This window comes from Alosa sapidissima, chromosome 11, assembly GCF_018492685.1.
Source record: "Alosa sapidissima isolate fAloSap1 chromosome 11, fAloSap1.pri, whole genome shotgun sequence".
In the NCBI taxonomy this organism is placed as follows: domain Eukaryota; kingdom Metazoa; phylum Chordata; class Actinopteri; order Clupeiformes; family Clupeidae; genus Alosa; species Alosa sapidissima.
The window spans coordinates 25,334,767-25,359,187 of record NC_055967.1 but is presented as its reverse complement, the minus strand read 5'-3'; the positions used below and the strand labels follow the sequence as shown (position 1 = coordinate 25,359,187).

At 47.0% G+C, this 24,421-nt stretch overlaps 1 protein-coding gene across 8 annotated transcripts in view; it reads right to left on the bottom strand.

Annotated features, from left to right (window-relative positions):
* Nucleotides 1-24,421, bottom strand: part of LOC121723674 (pleckstrin homology domain-containing family A member 5-like) — a 122,505-nt gene that overhangs the window by 22,148 nt on the left and 75,936 nt on the right. For 4 of the 8 annotated variants that reach the window (XM_042109585.1, XM_042109588.1, XM_042109587.1 and 1 more), the window contains 10 exons: nt 19,150-19,279; nt 18,716-18,820; nt 15,875-15,947; nt 13,423-13,523; nt 11,768-11,883; nt 9,024-9,611; nt 4,991-5,516; nt 4,373-4,456; nt 2,508-2,627; nt 937-990 (listed from right to left, as the gene is read on the bottom strand). In XM_042109585.1, the coding sequence (XP_041965519.1) occupies nt 937-990; nt 2,508-2,627; nt 4,373-4,456; nt 4,991-5,516; nt 9,024-9,611; nt 11,768-11,883; nt 13,423-13,523; nt 15,875-15,947; nt 18,716-18,820; nt 19,150-19,279 (1,897 nt within the window). Of the gene's footprint in view, nt 1-936; nt 991-2,507; nt 2,628-4,372; nt 4,457-4,990; nt 5,517-9,023; nt 9,612-11,767; nt 11,884-13,422; nt 13,524-15,874; nt 15,948-18,715; nt 18,821-19,149; nt 19,280-22,254; nt 22,264-23,004; nt 23,044-24,421 lie in introns of all 8 variants that reach the window. The other 4 variants (XM_042109582.1, XM_042109583.1, XM_042109584.1 and 1 more) reach the window with 3 other exon arrangements.

The window sequence follows — 24,421 nt, the reverse complement described above, 5'->3', positions numbered from 1 at the left end:
TTAGTCGGTGGTGCCATCTTGTGAAATGGGCTAATTGTGTCAGTTTTAACGTTTTAAAGAGATCAGAGTCACAGCAATAAAACCAGTGGTATTGGAGGATTAGAGAGGAGGCAAAGACACGGGTTAGGAGTGCTGGTGAACCTGTAAAAGAACCACACACATCAGGACGAGGACTGTTTGACCTCATCAAAAATCTGCCCTGGTCCCAGAGGTCACGTGACCTCTTCGTTTTGACTTGTCTGAATTGTGATTGGTCTACATCTGCAAGTGTCAGTGCCATAATAAACCTCTGAAGTTCGCCTACAAAAAAGCTGCCATCTTTGAGATCCGGTATCTGGCGATTTTTCCTATGGGAAAATAACATTGGGATTTTGAATTATTGCACCTGTTAAACTCTCGTGGGGATGAAAAAGTCTGAAATGCAGACGTTTTCCCAAACACACTTTTGTCCTCTGCCTTCGAGTGGACACTGTGATCTCCGGTATGTGAAGGTGGCACACTTTGATTTCTGCTACCCCAGAGCTAACTTCCAATGCAACTTGCCATAGGTAGTTATCTCCAATTAACACCCGGATCTCCTTATATGGGCAAAGATGGCAGCTTTGGTTCTTTTTTGTAGGCGAACTTCAGGGGTCTATGTTAGCCCAGAAAGCTGTCCCATAAAGACTATGGAGTGTTTGTAAAAGGAATATTCAGAGCCTCCAAACGGTCTGAATATTGAGAGATTATGCATTTTCACAAAGTCTCATACTTCTGCAACACATAAGCAGGCAGATTTTTTGAAGAGGTAAAATGTTGCATTAGCCTTCTTTGGTAGTGGAAAAAAAAACCCCATACATGAAGAAGAGCCAAGTTAAAATGTTAGTCACTCTATCATCAACAAACTTGCACACTCATGCATGGCCAAGGCCTGCATAGGATTCAGGGGACTCCCACCTGCTCGTCCAGATACATAAGGGTCCTTTGGAGGTGATGTGACAAAATGTCGTTCTGGCGTCAGCAGCAGCAGAAGAGGAGAAGAAGAAGAGATGAGAAGAGAAGTGAGGAGGAAACACCAACTAAAAGAGACAGTCCATCAAGCACCCCAACATGCAAGGAGCATGCACAAAACAACAACAACACAAACAAGCACACAACAACAACACAGACACGATGCTGTAAATAACAACAACACAGATATGATGCAGTGGCAGAGAGAATAACAAACGAAAGGCATAGAGGTGGAAGACCTGGCAGAATGGAAATGTGGGTCTGAAAAGTCTGAACAAATAGACACTGTTGCAACAGAAACAATGAGTCAGTATGTGGTTTCTGCTGCACGTAAAACAAAACCAGTGCTGTTACGCTCAAGTTAGCAACATACTGACATGAACACTGTACTGATGTCAGTGAACAGAACAAATCCCCACAATACAAACTGGTGATCAGCAAATCCACAAGAAACAACATCTCCATGAAGCATGAAGATGAAAGCACTGTGCAGTCTGTACGGTTTGCACAGCTGTCACAAACACCTTGGACGGTCAGAACAAATACACGCCCAAAGACATTTTGGCAACAACACATGGAAGGCACAAATTTGATGAAAACAAATTCAAGTGAAACGTCAAGCTAAATAAACAAGATAAAAATATCTCCAGTGAATATGAGCGAAAGAAAACAGTGCTATGAGATATGAGCATGTCAAAATGAGGTCTGCTTTGCCATTAGTTGCTACATGCTGTTGGTGCTGTTAACCCTTGAACACATTTTTTTTTTTCACTTCTCAGCGCAAGTGGCCTAGATTCCCACAGACAAATTACGTATAGTCTGCAGACTTAAGAGAGCGCTTAAAAGGAAGAAATCCTGAAATGACATTCATTAGGAGCAGGCCATCGAGTTAAGCCTCACTCCCGCCGCTCTCACACACACACACACACACACACACACTCACACGCACACCCTTAATGGTTATCCCGCTCCGATTTCCTCACTAAACATCTGGTGAGCTTTCTTGACCTCAATGTAAGCCGCTTCACGTCTTTGCTTTTACTGATGACTGTTATTGTCATGAAGACACTCTCAGTGTGTAGAGAAAATGAGGGCTTGCTTCTGCTTTCTGACGGCAAACTACTTTGACATGCCATAAACAGTCAAGGCTTTGTGGCTGAGGCTATTCAAGGGTTAACAGTATCAGCCATGCAAATGAAATGCAACAGATGAAGCTGGCTGTTGACAGTAATGTTTTCCCACTTGCATTTTGCAACGTGCAAGAACCAGTCAACAAACCAAGGAGAGCCAGCCAAAGAAGCAAAACAGAAAGGAACTGCAGAGGCCAGGTTGGTTATTTTGGTGCAACACAGTGAAGCGTCAACCCCAAGTCTCAAGCTTTATTAAAAAAAGCAAATCATAATCGAAAAAAATCTAAATAAATCAGTTCACAAAACACGAGCATCATGGTCCCGCATCACTGTGAGCAAAAGTGCATTTGGGGGAGGGAGGTAGCGCCCCCCTACAGGCGAGCTGACCTTTGGGTTTTGGCCGTCGAGGTTCAGCTGCATGAGCTGCACTAGCGTGTGCTCTCGGATGTTGGTGATCTCGGCCTGCTGCCGGCGCAGTTTGATCAGCAGCAGGGTCAGCTCCTCCGGCTGCAGTCACACAGGGGCGGGGACTCAGGGTTAGAGCAGGCCGCCGCGTCTCAGGCCACGCCAACACACACACATGACGTGACGCACAACTAACCGGGCAATCAAACACCTCCGGATCACACACCCTCCATCCACCCTTCACCCAAGAGCATGGCGTGTCTATGTGCAGTGGACGGAGGCCCTTAAGGACCTCTGGTGAACAGATTCTGTAGACCCAACTGGCGGCACGGAACCAGGTCCTCTATATAACATCGAATAATGCATAGCACCAGCAGCTGTACAAACTACAAAACTGGATGAACATTAACTTTCTACGTTGAAAATTAAGACTCCATTATTTGATTGTTTGTAAACTGTGTGTGCATTTTTGCTGAGCCATTAGATGATGAACCGTAAAGGTGGTGACAAGAGGCTATATACTGACTTAGCACGTACCTCTCTTATAAAGAGTGGAACATTGCCGTTAATCTATACTTTTCTCATGTTTATGTTAAACATTCAGTGTCTTGCCACTTCAATCAGATATACTTATTTTAGAGTAGGGAATTCTCAGATGACTAGCTGGCAGCCGGAACAATGTTTATCTCCAGTGTGGCAGGTTTTCTTCTTCTGAAGGCACACTGCAGGAATACTCAACACTGATCCCAGCGACTCACACACCATCAATCTGGCAGTTTCCATCTCTCACTCTGTGTTACCATCATCTCAGCAGCATCAGAGAGAAGACAGATCTTAGCCAGTCCCCCACCCCCCCCATTTGCTTATAACAGGGTTGGAGGACTCAGTCTTGTCTGCTTAAAGGGGAAACAGACAAAAATCATTCAAAATAAAAGGTGACCATGTTTCGAGTATTTGGGAACTTACACATGATGCAGGGTTGAACCCAACACAGAACAGTTAATAATCTCAACAGAAATGGCTGACACAAACAAATCCTCACGCGGGCTGCATCCATGCCCAAAGCGATGTGCTCATACGCATGACTCTGATCTAACAGTGGGAGGGACACACACTTTAACTCATTTTAACGGTGACTGTCAACAATTAAGCAAGACGACACAGAGACACATGGAGCAGCTTTCGGTAACTGTTGGGGTGGCGTAAGACTGAGAGCTCATGGAGTAAACACATTCTAATTCCTCACACATGGCACAGACTCTGCACCACAGCGGAGTGGAGCGGAGCAGGCCCTCCCTCAATCTGCCACCAAACACACCCGACCACTAGGGCCTCATGGTCAACAGACGGGGGGGAAGACAAACAAAGAGAAGAGAGAGCGAGAGACACTGAAGGGGAGAGAGATAGATAGAGAGAAAGGGAGATGGAAAGAGAGAAGGAGAGAAACAAACACAGACAAATAGAGAGAAAAATGTAGGAAAGAGAGCAAGAGAGTAAGAGAGAGAAAGACAGAGAGAGAGAGAGAGCGAGCGAAAGAGAGAAAGGGACAGCGTGAGCAAGAGAGAGAGAGAGAGGGCAGACAGGGGGGTTTTTCTTGGAAAGAGACCCATTAAACCCAAATGGAAATCTGTGCCCAACCCAAGCATGAAATTACAGGGTGCTATATCAGACATTTGCTGTGGGGAGGCCAAGGGCAGATGGGGATACACTGAGGGGGAGAGAGCAAAGAAGCAGACATGAGTCAGAAATGGAGAGAAAGACATATATATATATGATAGAGAGAGAGAGAGAGAGAGAGAAAGAGAGAGAAAGAAGGGGAGAGGGAGTGAGTGAAGGAGGTAGCTCACCGTTTTCCCTTGCAGTGACTGAGGAGTGATGGTCTGGATTGGGATTCCTGTTGGCATGGACCTACGATCAGGTGGATAACCATACTGCAGAGAGGAGGAAATACAAGAGAGAATAAGAGGATTAGAATGTCAATGAATTCACTGGACTAAACTAAAATGCACTTAGCAGCAGTGCAATTGTATCATTTTGGCATCATATTATTGACATTAGCTTATTTTAGCAAACAGGAAACATCACTCCACTTTCCTACAGCACACAGGATTATGGGTGAAAGAAAAATGGCGTGGTCGTGTGGCTCTCACCACATGCAACATTAGATGAAACCAGTTTAAACTAGCTCTCCATTTGTCTCTCTGCTGTGGTCTAAGCTACCATTAAACGTGTGACTGCAAGCTCAGCATTAGAATCCTTTTGTCAGCTTATCTGCAACTTCATCCCTGCATTTACCAAACACCAGTAGGCCAGGAAGACAGGAAGTCTGTAGACGGCCACTTTTTAAACAGCATCCACATGACTGCACACCAATCCACATTTAGAAAGCCACAATCTGAAACAGGCTCGTGTCTCTGTAGGGTGGCGTGGGAGAGGGAGAGGGAAAGAGGGGAGGAGGCCCGTACCTTGTTGAGCTGCCCCCTGTGACGGCGATCGATGCTGAGGTCCCCGCGTCCGTAGACAGGCGAGGAGAGCTCGGAGCGCGAGCTGCCGGCGTTGTAGGCGTGCAACGGTGAGTAGCCGGCCTGGTAGAGCGAGCCGTGGGAGGGAGAGGGCGGGATGGACGGCCCTGTGTGCTCTGACAGGTTGATCATGGTCTTGGGGCTGGGCATGCCGCCGTACAGCTGGTGCGCCGGACGCTGCGGCGGATGGAGCGGGTGCCGGACGTACGCCTGGCGCTGCTGCCACTCGTACAGCTGCCACAGCGTGTCGTCGCGCATGGACCGCCGCTTGTCCATGCCTGCGCCCGGAGTGGACGCCGCCGCCGGGCCCAGCATGCGGTCGTAGAGCGAGGGCGAGATGCTGCACACGCTGTCCGGGCGCGCCAAGCTGTTGCGCGGGAGCGTGCGGTAGCCGTCTGCGTACATCGGCATGGCTACCGGCGGCCGGTGGCTTGGCATGTTCCTGGGCAACGTCTGGTAGGAGGAGACACTGCGGAGACAACAATCAGAAGGGCTGGTAGAGGAACGCTAACAAGCTAACTAGCAACAATCAGAAGGGCTGGTAGGGGAACCAGCAAGCAGGTGACAAATAAATAAAAACATTGCTTAAGAAAGACAACAGTTGTTCTCCATTGGGGAATGATGATTATTCACACAAAGAGGCACTTTTATTCATCATTTATTTTAATTAGCACAAGGTGAGATGAAGGACCGTCAGTCACTGAATTAAAAATGAGAAGCCTGTGCACCGCTCTGCTGCAGAATAATTGTGGCTGTGATTGATTCAGCGATAGGAGCAGCCGCTGGAATGATCAGCACCTCGGGGTGTTTATTTTCTTTTAGTCTCACCTGCCGGCTCTCTTTCACTTCCCTCCGAAGCGCACTTGGCGGAGCATGCGGCATCCGCCGTCATCCCCATTACACACGCTGGCAGCCGCCTGTTTATTCAGGTCGAGAGGGCCAGATCAGTTGGAGCGGGAGAGAAGGATTCGAGGATTCGAGGATCTTTATAGTCATTCCAACATTTCCATGTAGGAGCGAAATTTTCTAATTTAGCTGATTAAACAATGCCCACCATTAACCCCCCCAATAAATTGAAATAAATAGTAAAAACAAAATATCTATCGTTGCAATATGCGAGGTGAGTAGTAGCAGTGGTCAGGGTGCTCAAAGTCCATGAGTGAGTTCATGACTAAAGTTCAGGGTGCCAGGATCAGTCTATGGTCAGATCAGAGCAGAGGTGTTGTGTTTATTAGTCTATCAGCAGCTGGGCAGAATGGCAGTGGACGACGTTGGCGAGCTATGACCAGCACGCTGCTCGTCCTGAGCTCTGACGCTGCTCGTCCTGAGCACTATTTATTCAGGTCGAGGGTGCAAAACCAGTTGGGGACAGAAACGATGGCGGTGGACGTTGCTGAGGTCATTCTGAGCACTGCGCATGAAGCCATGAACCCGACAGCGAGGACAACACACCACTGCATAATGGGGCACTAACTACACTGTGGCGGGGTATAATTAGTGCTGGGCGGTATGACCAAAAATGTATATCACAGTATTTTTTAAAATTCTTACAGTTTCACGGTATATGACGGTATTTTTTTTCCATGCATAATCAGATGTTCACAGCATTTTCTACAGGTTGAGAGAGGAATTGCTGCAGTACATTGACTAAGGATGGTCTATTTTACTGTCATGATGTAGAATAACTCCACACTAATGTTAATGCAGTTTTGCATGGCCCCAGAAAATGATGCTGTTTACAAAGAGCCACTCATGATTCTAATGAAGAATCTAATCAGAATGCAAAGACAATTGCAGTCAAAATACAGAACTTTTACTGTGCAAATTTCACAAACATCTTGTATAAAACCAATACAAAAAGTAGTGCAACTTGCAATAATTATACTTTTTTGAAAATTATACAATTTAAAATAAAACCTCTCTGCTAATATGCTTACTCTGTCAAATAGGCCTATCAGAAACATGCCTTATTGTTATTCTGTGGTTTACATGACGTTAGTGGTAGGCTAATGTTAACTTCACGTGGATGTGGATGTCTTGTTAGCCTGCCATGAGCTTCGGTTCGGTTCGCTAGGCAAAACATAAAACAAAAAAGTTCGTTTTGGTGCACTGATGACAGTCAGTCAGGATCATTTCTAACTAGCCAGCTAATATTGCTCAGTGCATGTCTATAACATGCTTTACTTGCTACCTGGATAATTTCAGCGAATATTCTTAAGGTGAGATGAATGATAAGAACATTAAACTTCACTGTGTTCGGTGGGTTGCTAACGACACCTACTAGCCAGCTAGTTGCAGCTGTTGAACAATCTCAATAGAATTTTCGTGACGGTAAAACCCTTTCAATGCAGTATCCCTTAACGTTTTTCCTTAACTAAAGAAACCATTTAAGGTATTCAGTGCAACCCCCTAAATAAACCCTTTAGGTCATACTTCAGGGGAAAAACTTAAGGTGTTTTGTGTTTACCCTCACTATGCCTCGCAGTGGCACCATGCGTGCGCATGAAGAAAATTCTGTCTGAAACACTGTTTCCAAACGTTGTGTAATCAAATACACTGGTATGGCGGTATATTAAACATTCATATCATAACGAAAATATACACCGGTATACCGCCCAGCACTAGGTATAATGATGGAAGTCGTAATACTGAGGATTTGTAGGACAAACAAATAGGATTGTAACAAGGGGCACAAATAGACTGAAAGAGAATTGACCTGTCGCTAAGCCCCGCCCCCCAGTGTTACCGTGTGAAAACTCGGACAAACAAACCAGGCTTGATTAGAAATACATTGTGGACAATGACAACTGACAGTATATGAAAGCAGGCTTTGAGGACGTTTTGGTCGATAAAGGATTTACTTTCCTCCAGAAGCTATCAAAAGGGACTTAATTATGCTATGGAGGGGTGTATTCAAAACTTTAGAATAGGCATACATACAAGGTGACAAGCAGTTGTGGCGAGTAGCCGTGCAAATCACCGTGCAAAAACCACTGACGTTAATGCTAGCTAGCTAGGTAGTGGAAGATTCATACTAAGATATGTAAGGTTACGTTAATATTTGATGTAACGAGAATATAGTAGTTGGTTAATGAGCATTTTCATCTTGGGATTTAACAGGGAACCTGTGCCCACGTTGTTGGGCGAGCTGTTGCAAACGCGAGAGACGTCCTGTAGGCTACTGTTGATGAAAATATACCCCGTTTTCTAGCCTCTCGGGGAACCGGCTATCAGTATTACACGTCCCCCATGCAAAACATTTGACCATGGTTATCCGTCGGCGTTTTTTGAGTTAATAAAATACATCAATAACCATTAATTTGTCATTTTATGCCTCCTCCCTGTTGTTTCCTATGGAGTTGTCCGAGCTGATGTCCGAGTCCCGTTGAGGTTGGACTGTCATTGGCTCATCAGCGTTCTAAGGGTGGCGCTTAGCGACAGGTCAATTGGGCTTTGACTCGGCACAGTGTTCGACATTTCAAATGAAAGGCATGGAGATAATGGTATGCTATACCATCTAGGGACTTTAACCTCCAGAAACTGACCCAGCAAAATCAAAAGTCAATCTACAGAAAATATACGTTATTGGCACAGCTAAGCTAAAAATCTGAAAAATAAGTGACGTAAATGCAATTCAGACATCATCACAAATCTTATTTAAACATGCAAAAAGTGCTGCACCAAGGTGTTTATACTACAAACACAAGGTGAGGAGTTGTAATACTGATTATGTCAACTAAAAATGCTCAGTGCCACATCTTGCACAGCAACAGGCACTTAAAATCAATCAGCTTTTCTCTCTCAACAGTCACAATTATCCAATGTGCTGCAGACGGAGAGGAAATGTATTGAAGCCTGCATGCAAAGTGTTTTCGGTCTGTGAGACGTTGCCTGATGTCCTGAATAGATCATGGGATAAACTTGAAGGAAATGAATGTCTGTCGGTGTGCGTGAGATGGAGGGTGCGGTGTCTCACCTGCGGGTGTCGTCGTCTTGGCCGCGGCCTCTCTGTGAGCGGACCCACTGCTCCAGCTGCTGCATGGAGTTGGTCCTCTGCAGGACGCGCTGGGGCTCAGGCACGGGCGTCTGGGCGCCCGCTCTCTGGCTTGGCCCGTTGCCCAGCTCCGCTCCGGGGCTGCTGCGCTCCCCCGCGCCGGTGCCGTTGAGCTGGGCCGGGCTGGACTGGAGGCCCTGGTGCGGCCCCCCGTTGGCTGGATGCTGGTGTTGCTGCTGCTGGTGCTGCTGCAGGCGTGCGCCGGTGATCTTGGTGAGCGGCGGCCGGTCCCAGTCACCGCCACCGCCGCCGTCCGTTTGGAAACCGTAGCGCTCGGCGTCGTGCTGCCGCCGGTCCTCCTCCAGCGGAGGGCGCTGTCGCTCGAGGCTGCCGCCCCCACTCCCACCGCCCTGCTCGGCGCTCTGCGGCTGCTCCAGAGGCTGCTGGTCCGACTGGTCCGGCTGGTCCGGGACCTGGGGCTGGGGCTGCTGCTGTGGGGCTGGATGGTGGTTGGGCCCGTTATTCATCACGTCCTGCGGGCCACACTGCTCCACTTTGAGTCGCTCCAGCCTGGGGAGAGACGGACCGATAAAAGAGAGGAGAGGAGGGGGGTGTCGATCAGTTATTGAAAGAAAGACATCAAGCCACCCGAGGGAGAGAGAGAAGTTCTGAAACCTGGACAGTCGCTCGGTTTAAGTTTAATAAAACACTCTGGACAGCGTCCAGCAGACGGCAGCTTTCATTAAAGACACTTCTCCTGGAGCTCAGACTCAGCTGCTTTTGCATTTAAGAAGCTGCCATAAAGGGGGAGGGGTTGGGGACACGATGGCTTGAGCTGCCCCTCCCCCCACCATCTCCTCACACTGCCGGAGACAACAGGGCGGCGAGACACTGCAACCTGACCCCCCTGAGGGACGAGCCAGTGCCCCTCCACCTGTCACTATTTACAATAAGCAGGAGCCTGTGCTAATAAAAAACCCCTCTCACTCTCTGTCCTCCCTTTAACAGCCCCACATGCTCTCTCATTCTGCCCCCCACCATTCCCACCCGCGCTCTCGCTCACTAGCAGTCCTCAACCGTAGCTCCATCACCAACAGTGTCTTGCCTCTAACTTCCATCCTAATTTGTTATTGCACATGGAAAGATTTCGGTTCCCAAACAGACTGAAATCATCGCCTTTAAAGGCACAAGCTCTGCGATTGACCTATGTTGTGTGGTGGACGCAAGCGTGCCGAGAGCCCCCCCCCCCCCTCGTCCCCGTCCCCAGTCCTTCCGCACGTCTCTGGGCTCTTTCATGTGCATGGGGGCTGAGGGTAATGACTTTTCCATGTGTCCCAGCGGGCCAGTAAAAGACGCACTGGGGCCTCGTGAAACCTCAGACCTACATGAGCTCATGGGCGCTCACTGATCCGCTCCACGGCTTGCCCCGCCGGCCAATTACAAGCGCTTCCAGCAGGGAGCCAGACTATCAGTCCTCTCTAAGCTCCCAGCGACAATTATTCCTCCAGCTTTCATGACAGCAGAGTGAGATCAGAAAGTAAGAAAGGAGGAGAGGGGGACAGAGAAGGGAAGTGAGAGAGGAAAGAGGGGAGGGGGACGACAGAGAGATTTACACAGAGAAAGAAGATATGGGCAGAAATTGGAAATTGAGAGAGAGAGAGAAAAAGCGAGAGAGAGACAGAGAGAATGAGAGACAGAGAGAGAGAGACAGAGAAAGAGAGACAGAAAGTGAGTATGACCCTGAAGGAGCAATGGGCAGCACTGCAGCCGAATTTACTCATTTAAAGGAGCACGCCAACCGCTTGGGAAGTTAACTTATTTGCCGTCATCTCCAGAGTTAGATAAGGGAGGATACATAACCTACTCTTCTCTGTACATACAATAACCCAGCCTGACACTGCTAGCCTAGCTTAGCATAATTCACTGGAAGTGAGTTACATCAGTTAGCCAATAATTCCATAGACTTTAGCCATAGGCTAGCTGGTGTAACCCACTTCCAGTGAATTATCTGTGAGAGCAGATGGAGTCGATGGCAGCGAGGATGACACGTCAGCATGCATCCTCCAGCAGCCCTCCACATCACCTGCCACCCACTGCGTCCGCACTCGGCACCACCCTCCTCCACCCTATTCCCACTATGCATTATTTACACCTTCTCACAGACTAGCACAACAGCGCTGCTTATGTAACTCTGAAGTGTAAGCGTTTCTCAGCCAGCACCCGAGAGGGTAAAGTGCTGAAGTCAATGAGCTTGCATAAAGCAGCTCTTGGCATCGGGGATCGCAGAGCCGTGCCAACAACACAGACCCGCTCCAAAGACAGAGAAGGGAGCCAAATGAAATGCTTTGGCTCGAGGAGTCATTTCACTACGACGTAGAGGGTTGGGGGGTTGGGGGGGGGGTGTTAACTTAATGTTGTTCTTCGAGTTCAAGGTTAGGATAAGAGAGATCCTGCTACGAGCAGACTCCCATTGACTCTAAAGAGAATGTCTAAGCCCTGTGCAAGAGTCAATAGGAAGCAATGGGTGTGTGGAGCCTCATGCACCTTTCATCCCAACTCACGCCTGGTGCAATATACCCACACAATACTCCCTACAGATCATCACCATGTCCCAGTAACTTCAATGCACAGATGGTGACTCAAAAGGCAACTGGTGATGGGCTAACTGAGAACTAGGCTACATGCTTGAGAGGTTTTGTCAGCTTTACACACACACACACACACACCTGTTGACTGGGTTGGTGTGCACCAGTGCTGCATCCGTCATCACCTTCATCCAGGACTCCATGTCTTTGGCCGTGTCGCTGCAGAAGTAGTATGTGCGCATGTTTGGGTGCGTCGCCTGGTTGAGTGAAAGGATCAGAGGATCAGAGCAATGGCAACCTGCAAGAAAACACAGAACGGAGAAAGAGAACCAGATGGAAATGAGAGATAGACAGAAAAAACAGAGTGATTGAAAGAAATGTGGAGGACAGAGAAAAAAGAAAGGAGAATGGATTGTTATTGTAGTTTGTTTTGGGGAAAATGGTTCAGTATCATTTCCTATTTACGCATAGTTAACATTACGCATGGAAAATCAGACAATACTAGCCACTGATAAACATAAGGCAATGCATCAGTGTTGAACTCTGGTCTGTCAAAGAGCGCAAACACAAAGCCAGTTGAGCTGTTCACATAGTTGAGCCAACAATGCAAAGGGACCTCAACACAGGACAGAACTGCTGAGACATGAGAACTGGATACGAGTGACACGACTCTCCAGCGCAAATGGTGGCTTTCATAGAGCAGAATGAAGGTTCTCTTACCTAATTGCAGAACTGCAGGCTCCAACAACCACAACGACGCTCTCGGTCAGGTCGGACTCCCTCAGCGAAGGCACACACAGGTCATTGTGAGAGCACAAGGGAAGAGCATGTGAGTGTGTGTGTGTGTGTGTGTGTAGTGAGTGTATGTGTTGCGTTAGGCAAACAGAACAGAAAGCAAGACACAGAACAGGTCGAGTGAGTCTACACAATATCCTGTTTACTGAGTTCCATTGGCCGTTTCTCATTCCAAACCTGTCCTCAGGGGAGACTAGAGACAATTGAGTTGACTGGGGGAGGGGGAGGGGCAGGGGGCCTCGGCCACCACAAGAGGAGGTGCACCAGAGTTCACCATTATTGTGCACTGCAAAGGTCGTGCGTCATTTTATTTCCAACCTTCTCTGGGATTTTACTGTCATCATTGTTGTGCTTTTTGCCAGACAGATGCCAAGCCCTCTGCCTTAAACAGTTTATTCAATCGTTCTCCTCTCCAATCTCTCCCCCTCTCTCTGGACCCTGTGGTTAAGTCTGTCCTTCTGCAGACTCCTTGGTGTCTGTACTTGTGGCTATCGTTGGCAATGGCCAGCTCGGCTAACTTTGTTTTTGCAGTGTGCAGTTTTCCAGGCCCCCGAACCTAAACCGTCGAGGTGAAAGACCCGCCGAGATGTTTTGGCACGCGCACGTTCACCGGGCCAAAGCGCTGACTCAGACCTGGCACTTCTGCCAGACTACCAGCCGCACCATCCCTAAAACCACCCAGCCACTCCACCCTTGCCTCTCCTTCGGGTTCCCCCTCTCCCTCTCTCCACTCTCCCTCCTCGCTCCAGAGCAGAGCTATGTGGCCTGAAAGTCATCCTTGACCTGCTCTTGCCTATTTGGTTTCTATCCTCTACATCTCTCTCCCTCTCTCTCTTTCTCCCTGTAATTCAGTCTTTCACACAGAGCCTCATGGTCTATCATCATTTAAAGAAAAACAAGAGCCCCCACATCACCCCCCCCCCACGCCCACCCAACCCCACCTCCCAAACCACAGGAGCCTCCCACACTACCAGCATGCTGACAAAACGGGCTCTACTGACCTTGAAGGCGTACTTTCTGTTGATGTGGTCGTCCACAGACAACAGGGAAATATGAAAACTAGGCAGAAGAATGCTGCCGAGGATCCCTTCTTCCTTCTCATCTGTTCAGAGAAAAACACAAATGGCAAACAAAGACAAATCAGAGAAGAAAGGAGAGGAGAACACAACTGCATAACAAGCAAACTGAGTGTGTGTGTGTGTGTGTGTGTGTGTGTGTGTGTGATGTGGTGTAGAATTGCCTGCATGCAGCTGGAGTGTGTTGTTTATGTATGCAAGCCCTCCCCATCTCAGGCTTCTGTTTGGGAATCCGTCCCCTCTGTATTTCCCCCACAGCGCTCACCAACATCATTCCCTTCAAAACATTTATCCGCTTAAGGCGCTCGGTCCCTCAGCAAAACACCGCACACACACACACACACACTCTGATCTGGCTCTGATCTGCTCTGGAAGGATAGGCTAGATCTGGAGGAATGCGCATGGCTGGCGATCAGACACAAGCATTAATGTCTCTGACAAACTCCTGTTATACTGGCAGAAGAAGGAGCTCAGCCATGTTACGACAGGCTTGAGTTAGCTTGAATGCTCGCACTGCACGGAAACTATATTTATTCTGCCTGTTTGATACAAACCATCTGTAGCTCCTGTGCGCACAGCATGATGAGAGAAGAGAGCGAGACAGAGAGTGCGTGTGCAAGATACTAAGAGGCTACATTACACTATTATGCTACAATGCACTACTTGCAGACAGAGAGAGGCTACATTACACTATTATGCTACACTGCACTACTTGCATTTTCTGGGAAAATGTCAGCATTTTTCTGGGCAATTATTTCAGATAGCAGTAGTAATAGTAATAGTAATTCCGTTTATGTTCCAAAAGAAGTAATAACTAAAAATAACAACTTCATGCGGTGGCTTGAAACAGCATAATATTTCAGGACAGTAGGCAGTGCCCTTGACACCAGAGAATGTGAGCGGAGAGACATCTGCAGCTGTGTCCAGAACCGACGCCTGACCCGTCGTCCTCCGAATCGGTCTTGCTGCCTTTCTCTCTGTTCAAGCACATGGCTCTTGGCTCTCGCTTGAGGGCTGTTTGAATAAACTATGCGTGAGCGGGCTATGAGCGGGGTTCGTGACCTTCCCGCTCCACTGGCTTGGTCCAAACAGCCTTTGGGTTTGTGTTTGCCATCGTCACATCCCCAGGCTGAAATCGGTGGCGGAGGGCAGGCGTCCAGAATAAGTCTTGTCAACGTCCGGCCTGATGTACACGCGCGAACACACACACACACACACACACACACACACACACACTCTGATGTACATGCAGAGCAGGCTGGGACAAGCACCAGGCTACATTGTGCAGCTTGCCAGCATGCATACCGGGGGTAGGTGCTATTGGTTCATATGTTTCTGTCTGCTGTCAAAAGTTTACTCGACAGCTGTCATCGTGTGTTATTGAGTCACTGTTCACACAAAGGTGCACTACATTTTTGAAGATTAAATCGATAGGTAACAAACAGGGAGTTTTTTTCATGCAATCTCTTCCAAGTGTACTGAGAAGAAAATCTGATCTACTGTAATGGCTATGCTCTAATGCGCTAGTAGTTGATACAGATATGTTTAAAATCAGCTCCCTTTCTAGGCATCATAATCATGGGTAATCAAAAACAGCCCACCACTACAAACCTCTGAAGCCCCTCAAGAGCTGAAATTGACTAAAGAGGTCTCAGTGCTAATTAAGTTGCTTTAGGATAACTTGTCTGACTGATTGTTGCCTCAGGATAGGCCTTTAGGATAACTTGTCTGACTGATTGTTGCCTCAGTGTTTCATAATGACGGCGCAGCAATAGAGCTTTTATTAATGAGTACTGTACTCAATTACCCAAAGGTCGTGTGAGGCCCCTAAGGTCATGTGAGGTCATGTTGGGCGAGGTGATACTTGCTTAATGGTTCCAAGTATCCTCCAAACACACGTCATGTTTGGTTTGGCATGTTCAAAGCTAAACATAAACATAAACACACTTTTTACGCATTTAACTTCACTTTCGGCATGCAGAGTTCGTGACACTTGGGCTAATAGCAACTTTGGGGTGATGGCTTGTTGTTTATCGCCATGGTGCCATATGGGAGTTGTCAAGATGCTGAGCAGAACTGTGGAGCGTCAAGCCCCTTTCAGTCTCACAATTAACTGGAGGGTTGAGTTGGTTTTGGGGTGATAACAGCACAGCCATAAATCAGTGGGGCCGGCGAGAGGGGAGGAGTGATAAAGCTCCTGACAGACAACCTCGTCCCCCCATTAACTACAGCCTGTTTCCAGTCACAATTGCCGACATTCATGGATGGTGTGTGTGTGGGTATGTTTGTGTGTGTGTGTGTGCACGAGTGTGTGCGTGTGTGTACACAAGTGTGTGTGCTCTGTTTGTTTTATGTTGAGGGGGAGAAGAGCACTCACCTCTGTAGTAGAAGAGGCACATGTCGGACAGCACGAACCATCTCTTCTTCCACAACTTCATCCCGGTGCTGTCCTGCACACACACACGCAGAGAGGACAGATGAGAGGGGGGAGACACGGACAGGGCAGAACACTCAGACACGGGGGGTGAGAGTGTTGGGTGGTACACGGTCTGGCCAGGGCAGAACGCTCATTTCTGACAGTGAGCAGTGACACGTCTGGCAAGGATGGGTGGGAGGGTTGGGTTGGGGTATGTGATATCTGCGAGTGAACGAACACAGTTCGTTCGCCTGCTCTCTCTCGCTCTCTGAGACACACAAGGCACTCTCAATCCAGCGATGTCGCCTTCCAAGGACGTCCAGGCGTGCTATTTAAAAACCTCAAACTGCACCTCAGGGGGAGGTCACTGGCGGCCTGTCTGTTGCCATTACACGGACAGGGCTACAGGCACATGCAGGCTCTCACACACACACACACACACACACACACACACACACACACACACACACACACACACACACACACAGACAAGTACAGATTCACATATTTCATATACATATTTAAAAATCAGCTTAAAAACCAAAAATAACACACATTAGACATTCAAGACAAGAGAGACAGTAATTTATCCATGTAATCCTGATAAGATGCTACAGGAATCTGGAATCTGCAACATGCTTCATGAAGGTACAGAGCGTTGATCAATAGAGTTCATTTCAATGAACAGACCTGATATAGAAAGAACTCTTCATTGCTTCCAGGCTCAAATCTACTTTTTCCTTCATCCCTTTGATCAGGTGGTGCTCTTGATCGGAATGGCGTCAGAACCAGTGGGGATGATTTTTAATTGGCCTACAGATTTCTCATCTCTCAATACCATGCTGTGCAAAAGTTTCTCTTGGCTTGAGAGCAGTAGAATAGGAAACAACAACAAAAGGAAAGAGGGAGAAAAGTCTTCCATTGAGATAAATCAGACCAGTGGCTGGTGTTTGGATGGTTGGCCGGCGCGGGCATTGAAGCGTTCCCGCTCACAGGAGGCCCAGACCCCCCCCCCCCCCCCCCCCCCCCCCCCCCCCCCCCCCAACGGGTCTGAATGAGGGGAACATCTGGCTTACTCTCATAGACAGTGGCCCACAGCCAAAACTCCCTCGCCCCAAAAACTGTGTGGAAAGAGAGGCCCTCACATCCATGATAACATAGGCAATTGAGTCATCAACGCATCAGGGGTGGCACACTGCTGGGGTGGGGGCAGGATGCAATGGGATGGGGCGGGGTGGGGTGGTTCATTTCAGGGCACCGCAGAGTCTTTAATTGAAAGGAGGAGAGAGGGGGAGTCTTTGTTGCCTCGAACAGTGGCTATACCGCTGGGAAGAGAAGAGCTGCAAAGAGAGAGAGAGAGAGAGAGAGAGAGAGAAAGAAAGGCAGAGAGGAGAGTGCAAAGGCACAAGTGTGACAGAAAGACAGCAAGACTGACAAACAAAGAAAGCAAGAGAGAGAAAGAGAGAGAGAGAGAGTGAAAGAAGTGACTAAAAAAAGAAACAAAAAAAGGCGTGTGTTGTCCTTGCACAGAGGGAGAAAGAGTGTGACAAGGAAAGAAAAAGAGAGAGAAAGACAGAGAACAAGGGAGAGGTGAGAGAGACTGAAAGAAGGAGAGGCCAGCTTGCCATTGACAGAGATTTGGGGAGTTGTTGGGTGGGGCTGTTGCATTGAGCACTGCTTGACCAGCATGCCCACTGAGCAACACAAAGCCAGGGAGGCTATTCAGAGCACACACTGCTAAGCCTCAACACTTTGATCAGACCTGGAGGAGAGAGGCTAGCGGCTTTGTAAGACTCCTCCATTATGCATCGTACTGAGGGAGAGAATGGCAAGATCGGACAGTGAAATGAATGGGCAAAGGTTCTCAAGGTCTTTCTTCAATCAACACAACCACTCTTATAACCAAGCTGTATATATATTTATATATACAGTGATGGCCAAAAGTATTGGCACCCATGCTAAAGTTGACTGAAAAGAGGAATATAAAATCATCTTTTGGAAATTTATCTTAATGCCTTAAGTGAAAAATGAGGAAATATCTAACCTTTAAGGACACCAATTTTCTTAGTGAATGAATAATGTATCATAAATAAATAAATGTTCTTCCTTAAAATACAGGGGTCATAAGTATTCCCACCCCTATGTTAAATTCCCATAGAGACAGGCAGATTTTTATTTTTAAAGGCCAGTTATTTCATGGATCCAGAATACTGTGCATCCTGATAAAGTTACCTTGGCCTTTGGAATTAAAATAGCCCCACATCATCACATACCCTTCACCATACCTAGAGATTGGCATGGGTGTTATTTCAGTTAGCCTATTAGCTGGTTTGATTTGCATTGAGCTCATTTGGAATTGCAAATCAATCATAGCTTGATTTGCAATTCCATAGGCCAAGGTAACGTTATCAGGATGCACAGTATTCTGGATCCATGAAATAACTGGCCTTTAAAAATAAAAATCTGCCTGTCTCTATGGGAATTTAACATAGGGGTGGGAATACTTATGACCCCTGTATTTTAAGAAAGAACATTTATTTATTTATGATACATTATTCATTCACTAAGAAAATTGGTGTCCTTAAAGGTTAGATATTTCCTCATTTTTCACTTAAGGCATTAAGATCAATTTCCAAAAGATGATTTTATATTCCTCTTTTCAGTCAACTTTAGCATGGGTGCCAATACTTTTGGCCATCACTGTATATATATATAAAGCCCTGCTTACGGGCTACTGTGAATGCTAATGGAAAGAAAAGAACAAACATATCAAATCACAATGCCAACAGAATGAGCGCTCACCTGTTTGTAAAGCCAGTTGCTTTTTATAACTGGCGCGTTCGGGTTTCTCTTTATGGAGTTTGACCTCTTTCCAAAATTGTGGATTTTTTTAGAGGGTCTTGATGGCTGAAAAATAGAAAATATAGTGTGAGTGGACAAATCAAAACAGACCTAGCCACAGTTGATTCAAAGCATATCGCCATGGTAAGTCTACTCCCATCATTTGAATGTCAACGTCAATAATATTGTCTAGTACCACAAGAACGGGGTAAATATAAGATACAACTTTAACACTGCTTAGTAAGAATAACAGAGGAGCATCGAGATCTGTCTGACTGTTCAGAGGATGTCTCTGACCCATGAAATGATGCTCCATTAAATATATTAAAAAAACAATTCTACCAAACTGCATACGCGTGAACCATCGTATAAAGTCTGCAGGTCCGTCAACTTACTCGCTGTGTGCCCGCAGGGCTGTTGGGGTACGTGGCGTAGTCGCCCGAACCACCGGTGTAGTTGGACGTTTCACTCATGGTGCTCAGTGGCCGCTCCTTCTTCTCATTCGCTGGCGGTTTGGACGCAGGCCTGAGGGAGACAGACAGATAGGAAGCGAGAGAGAGGGAGAGAGAGAGAAAGAGACAGAAAGAGAGAGAGAGAGAGAGAGAGACAGACAGAAAGAGAGAGATGGGGTTGAGATGAAGGGAAGCATCGCTGAGCGTCCGGAGCAGACAGGCCTGGCACAGAGCCGAACCCAGAGAGGACGAGGGCCGGCGCGGGATTCACGGCTGATTGTGGTCAGATGATGGACCAGACGGGGGGGAGGCTGTGTGCAGCGTTTGGGTCATTCTGCCCAAATCACCGCGGCTCCAAACGTACCCTTAATGAGACTCGCTCTGCATCTCCGCAACGCTCATTTAGTGAACGCAGAAACACAGAGGAATAGGACGGGAAGCAGCAAAGCTTACTCTATGAATCAAACCAATTACTTCCCTCGTGTCATTACAGATAAAGTCCTCTGTGTCACTGCACTTTAAATTGGCCACAAAGTTTCCTCCCATAACTTAGTCGACAGCAGAATTGTGTAGTGCATTCAAGAATTACTTGGAAAAAAATCCTTGATAATGTCTTATACAGGCAGCAAGGCTTGTATGAATACAAAATGCTCAATGGTTGTCAGAGTTGGCAGATGAAATAGCGGTGAGACTCTATTTGACTGTGTCACTATGTGACTAAACTGCATGAGGGGGTTGAATGGCAGAAGAGCAGCAAACAGCCCAATGAGAAAATAAACAGGAAAAGCCCATGGACATCTGCCTCCCGCCACATCCACTTCCTCTGACCAGGCATCTGTACCATCACTGAGCTCCCCTTCAATCACAGGACCAGATCACTCACCACATTATTCTAACTCCCATATGCTCATCAAATCAGACATGCTTCACACAATACACATGGCAACTGTGCACAACATGGGAAGATCATAGACAGCAAACAAGAACAGCAAGTTAGAATTGGTCAAAACAACCAACATTTAACAACTTGGCATTCCCGTGCAGGACAACACCTGGACAAACAGACGGTCACACACAAATGTATTATTAAGATAACATACACAAATGTGAATATGCCTCTGAACAAAGGACAAAATGGTACAAAAAGACAAATTCAGAAACGACCTATAATTGGTTTAAGTAATATGCAAATGACAGGCTATTCTAAGAATATAATGACTTTAGAATTTCACATGTCAAAATCAACATGTATTCAATAGTGGTTGGAGTGTAGAGGTCACTACCCTTTAACTCACACGAAGTAACTAAATGGGCAAATTGTCCACTGCGGTAAGTGAAGGCCCTCTCATCAGGGCTTATGGTCTGCCTGGCCCTGCCTTAGTTCTGCAGCGGCAGCAAACCCGATCACTGACCTGGATCTGATTTCCAAGTAAAATCAATACTGCATGGCTTTGTGATTGCATGGCCGACAGATCCCCCCCCCCCATCCACCCATCCAGCCCTGATTAGAGCATCTCTCTCACAGCTTCATACCCAACACGTTCGCGCCTACCCAAGCGAGCGTGTGTGTGTGTGCGTGCTGTTGCTAATTAACAGAGGCCCCATGATTGCCGGCCACATCTGAAATCTGTGGCTGTGAACGTGCCAAATTGCCTGCCTTCCCAACGTGGCAGCGGATGGGGGGCTGGATTGGGGCGCACGACTTCTGATTGTTGATGACACAGTGGCTTACTGTGGCATCCCAATGATGATCTCGTCCTGAGTCACACCGGCATGACAATGAACAGGCGCCCAAAACTAATTGGGAGGCATCGAAAAAGTCTCTGACCCCCTAAACCAGCCTCAAGGGAAATCTGAGTGAAAGGAACTAGGGCAGGGATCTGGGATTGGCAGGCTACTACAGGCAGGCTATACCGGGCACATAACTGAAGCGCTCCGTTCGCAGAGCGTACGCTGCAACAATTAGCTTATTCAATGGAACTGGCTGCACCAGACGTGATGGTGGCAGCAAGTGCATTCAAAACAATTAGATCATTAGTGTCTTCTAACACTATTTTTACGCTGCACGAACGGAGCTGTGCTCCCGATGTAACCGGGCTGTTAGGCTCAGTAGGACAACTGCTTGCCACTACTGTACTGTATGTGCCCATGTTTGCACGTGAGAGCAACAGGGAGCAAGTGGGAATCGGTTTACTTATGCTCATGAATTTACGAGCTTATTGTCCGAGCTTTGAATCGGTACAGTGATTGCTACGGTCTTAGCCACCTGTAATGCTTCACACCATTCAGCATATCAATCCAAACTCAGCAGGTTCATAGGATTGGAGTTATTTCCCAAGATTAGAGCTGTTTCATAGGAAAACATGCCCAGGCAAAGGTGTACTGTCAATGCCAGTTGGCCAGCACTCTGCTTATGCCCAAACGTGCTTTCTGCAGCTTCACTCTACTCACAACTGCATGGCATTCAGAGGGTAACATTCTAACACAGGTAGGCTGTTGTTATTATAACACACAGTGTCCACATGCAACCAGTGAAAACAGGGCTGATAGACACACACAGACACACACACACACACACACACACACAGAGACACACACACTTGCGCCACCCAGAAAAAAAGAAATAATTAAAAGCGCCACTCTTCCTGCATCAGCAGTCTCTTATGTGTACGGCCAGTCGGCTGTCCGGCCGTGTCCCTCGGTGGCAAGAGAGACAAAGCTCAGGGGGGCCCTGCCACACACACACAGAGGAGGGCCTGCCACACACGCACACAGAGGAGGTCCTGGCTAGACGAGTAACTCAGCAGTTTTTGGACGCGGCCACTCAGCAGTCGGCAGTGTCAATGGCTGACAGCTTTGGGTCCTTTTGTCTTAAGGGGTCGACCACTAGCTTTTGACCACCAGACTGGGCAACTCGACTCCACATACAGACATAAAACAGGAAACAGACCAAAGACAGAGGACAACATGTTTGCCAAGGCCACACAACACAAACACACCGTCATATTCTCTGACTTCAAAACACCATAGAACAACAACGGGTCTTACCTGTGTAGCCTGCAGGTGAAAAGAAAAAAACAACAATAAAAAAAGCAATATGAGAAGCATTCTTAGGGTGTCATCATGATCATGTTGCTGTTTCAGACACTGCTAGCAGTGTTAGTCTAGTGTAATGCCAATGCTAGCATTTCGATTAAGAAAGGTGCTACATGCCACACTCCAGTGTACTGCCTCGTGGGCTTATGAGCCAGAGCTGTGAAGTGATTTAGTCTTCAGCTACAACACCACCACAGTCCTGCCCCAAACACACTACATCCACAACTCTGAAATTCTACACATTTCTGAAATTAATGCTAGCTTAATTATCTTTGTTATCATTTTTGTTTACAGACTGATTGCCTTTCCAGGAATGATTTATCATTGTTAATGTTGAACATAATTTGTATTAATTTAACAGTACAAAATGACTTTTTGTTTGGAAGAGGAAAATAAAAAGAGTCAATATGATATGGGCATGAATGAGAGCACAGCAGAGAAGCAGAGAGTTTCTCTGTGCACAGATTAGAAAACATTAAAAGATTATGAATCACTTTTCTTGTTTTCAAAGCAGTTAACCTCACAACTACGTCTCTGAAAATGAACTGGCTTGATGGGACATGAGATGTTGAAGCATAAAAGAACACCAACTTAAAAAGAAACAACAACAACAACAACAAAAACAAGAATGTGGCTTAAAAGACAGATGTGTTACTGGGTGTGACATCAAAGCCACCCACTTCAGGGGCATACAGGTATTACCTGTGTAAGACAGGACGAACGATTTTCCCGCAATTCAAGCTAAAAGCAAAAAAGAGTAAAAGGGAGAAACAGCATCAGCCGTTAGCATGAATCAACCTGCCACTGCTTTTCCACACACACAGGGTCAAGGACTGTGCTGGATATATGATAGCACATTGAGGCCAAGGGAGGAACTGAGCAACCGCAGCCAGAGAGAGACAGCATGGTGTAAGTGGCCCGACTAGACTAGATGGTATCGGTTAACAAGGGAACAAAAACTATGTTATCAATGCTTGAGCTCTTTTAAGGCAATACTGCATTCCCAACCAGACAGCCTTCCAGGGAACATCACACAAACACAGCAGCAACTGGGGTGGGCATATGTAGAGAGCGAAAACCGAGACCTCGGAGGACAGAACTGCATCAAGCAAAAGTGTGTGTCCCATTTACGAGGCAGGCTTGAGCTGCTGGATTCTTAGTTTTGTTATTGTATTTGTAAGTTTGCTGTGTACAGCTAACATGATGCAGAGCGCCAAACAGTCCAATGACAAAGCGCATTGAGATTCCCTGAGGCTCACGCTCCTGCAGTGTCCTTGTAATAGCTGACAGACGTGAGGTCCCTGAATCTGAATCTGATCACTGGCTATGTTAACCATAACTGTGCAATTTTTTGTTAAGGTTTGGGTGTTGAGCTATTTTCGTCAATGAACAGACCATAGTGTCATCGCTTTACTCTAAAAATACAGACTTCATGCGGTCTTCCGGCAGAGCTCCACAGACGAACAGAAACAGCTGAATGTGAGTGAAACCATGTGACAACAAAAAATCTTGCCATGCAAACACTGCTCCTTTTCAACAATCATTTTGGTCTCTTTCCATTTAATGGATGGTTGGTTCAACTATAATACATTATCTTAGGGGAAAACCACACAGGTTTAATCACACTAAATACATGTTGAAGAGGCATGAAATAAGATAGGAAGAGAAGATGTTCAGTCTGAACTCGCTTCTAAGATTGTGTTGCACAAATTTCTCCATGGTTCTACAAGGACAATGGCTCTACAGTGCAAACGTTCTACACTACACTACACTTCACAGTTCTGATATGGGAAGACATTTGCAGGATGAATACACTGCCTGCCAACATCTAAATAGTTTCATGACTTTTTTTTTCGGTTATACGGGCCAACCAATAGAAACTTTTGTAAGTATGGCCCAAGTTACTTCTTGCAGCAATATGGGAGAGACAAGAACTCCTCCAGTGGCTCTCATTTGGGCCAATTTATCAGGAGAGGCTGGCGGCAGTTGGCAGGAAAGGTGAACCACTGAAGGAGGGAGAGGCAGTCTGAAGCACACACTCATCTCCCAAACCCCCCTCTCTACTGGGCGTGAAGAGCTACAGCCCCAGACACACGGGCAAACATCGTTCTGGCAAGAG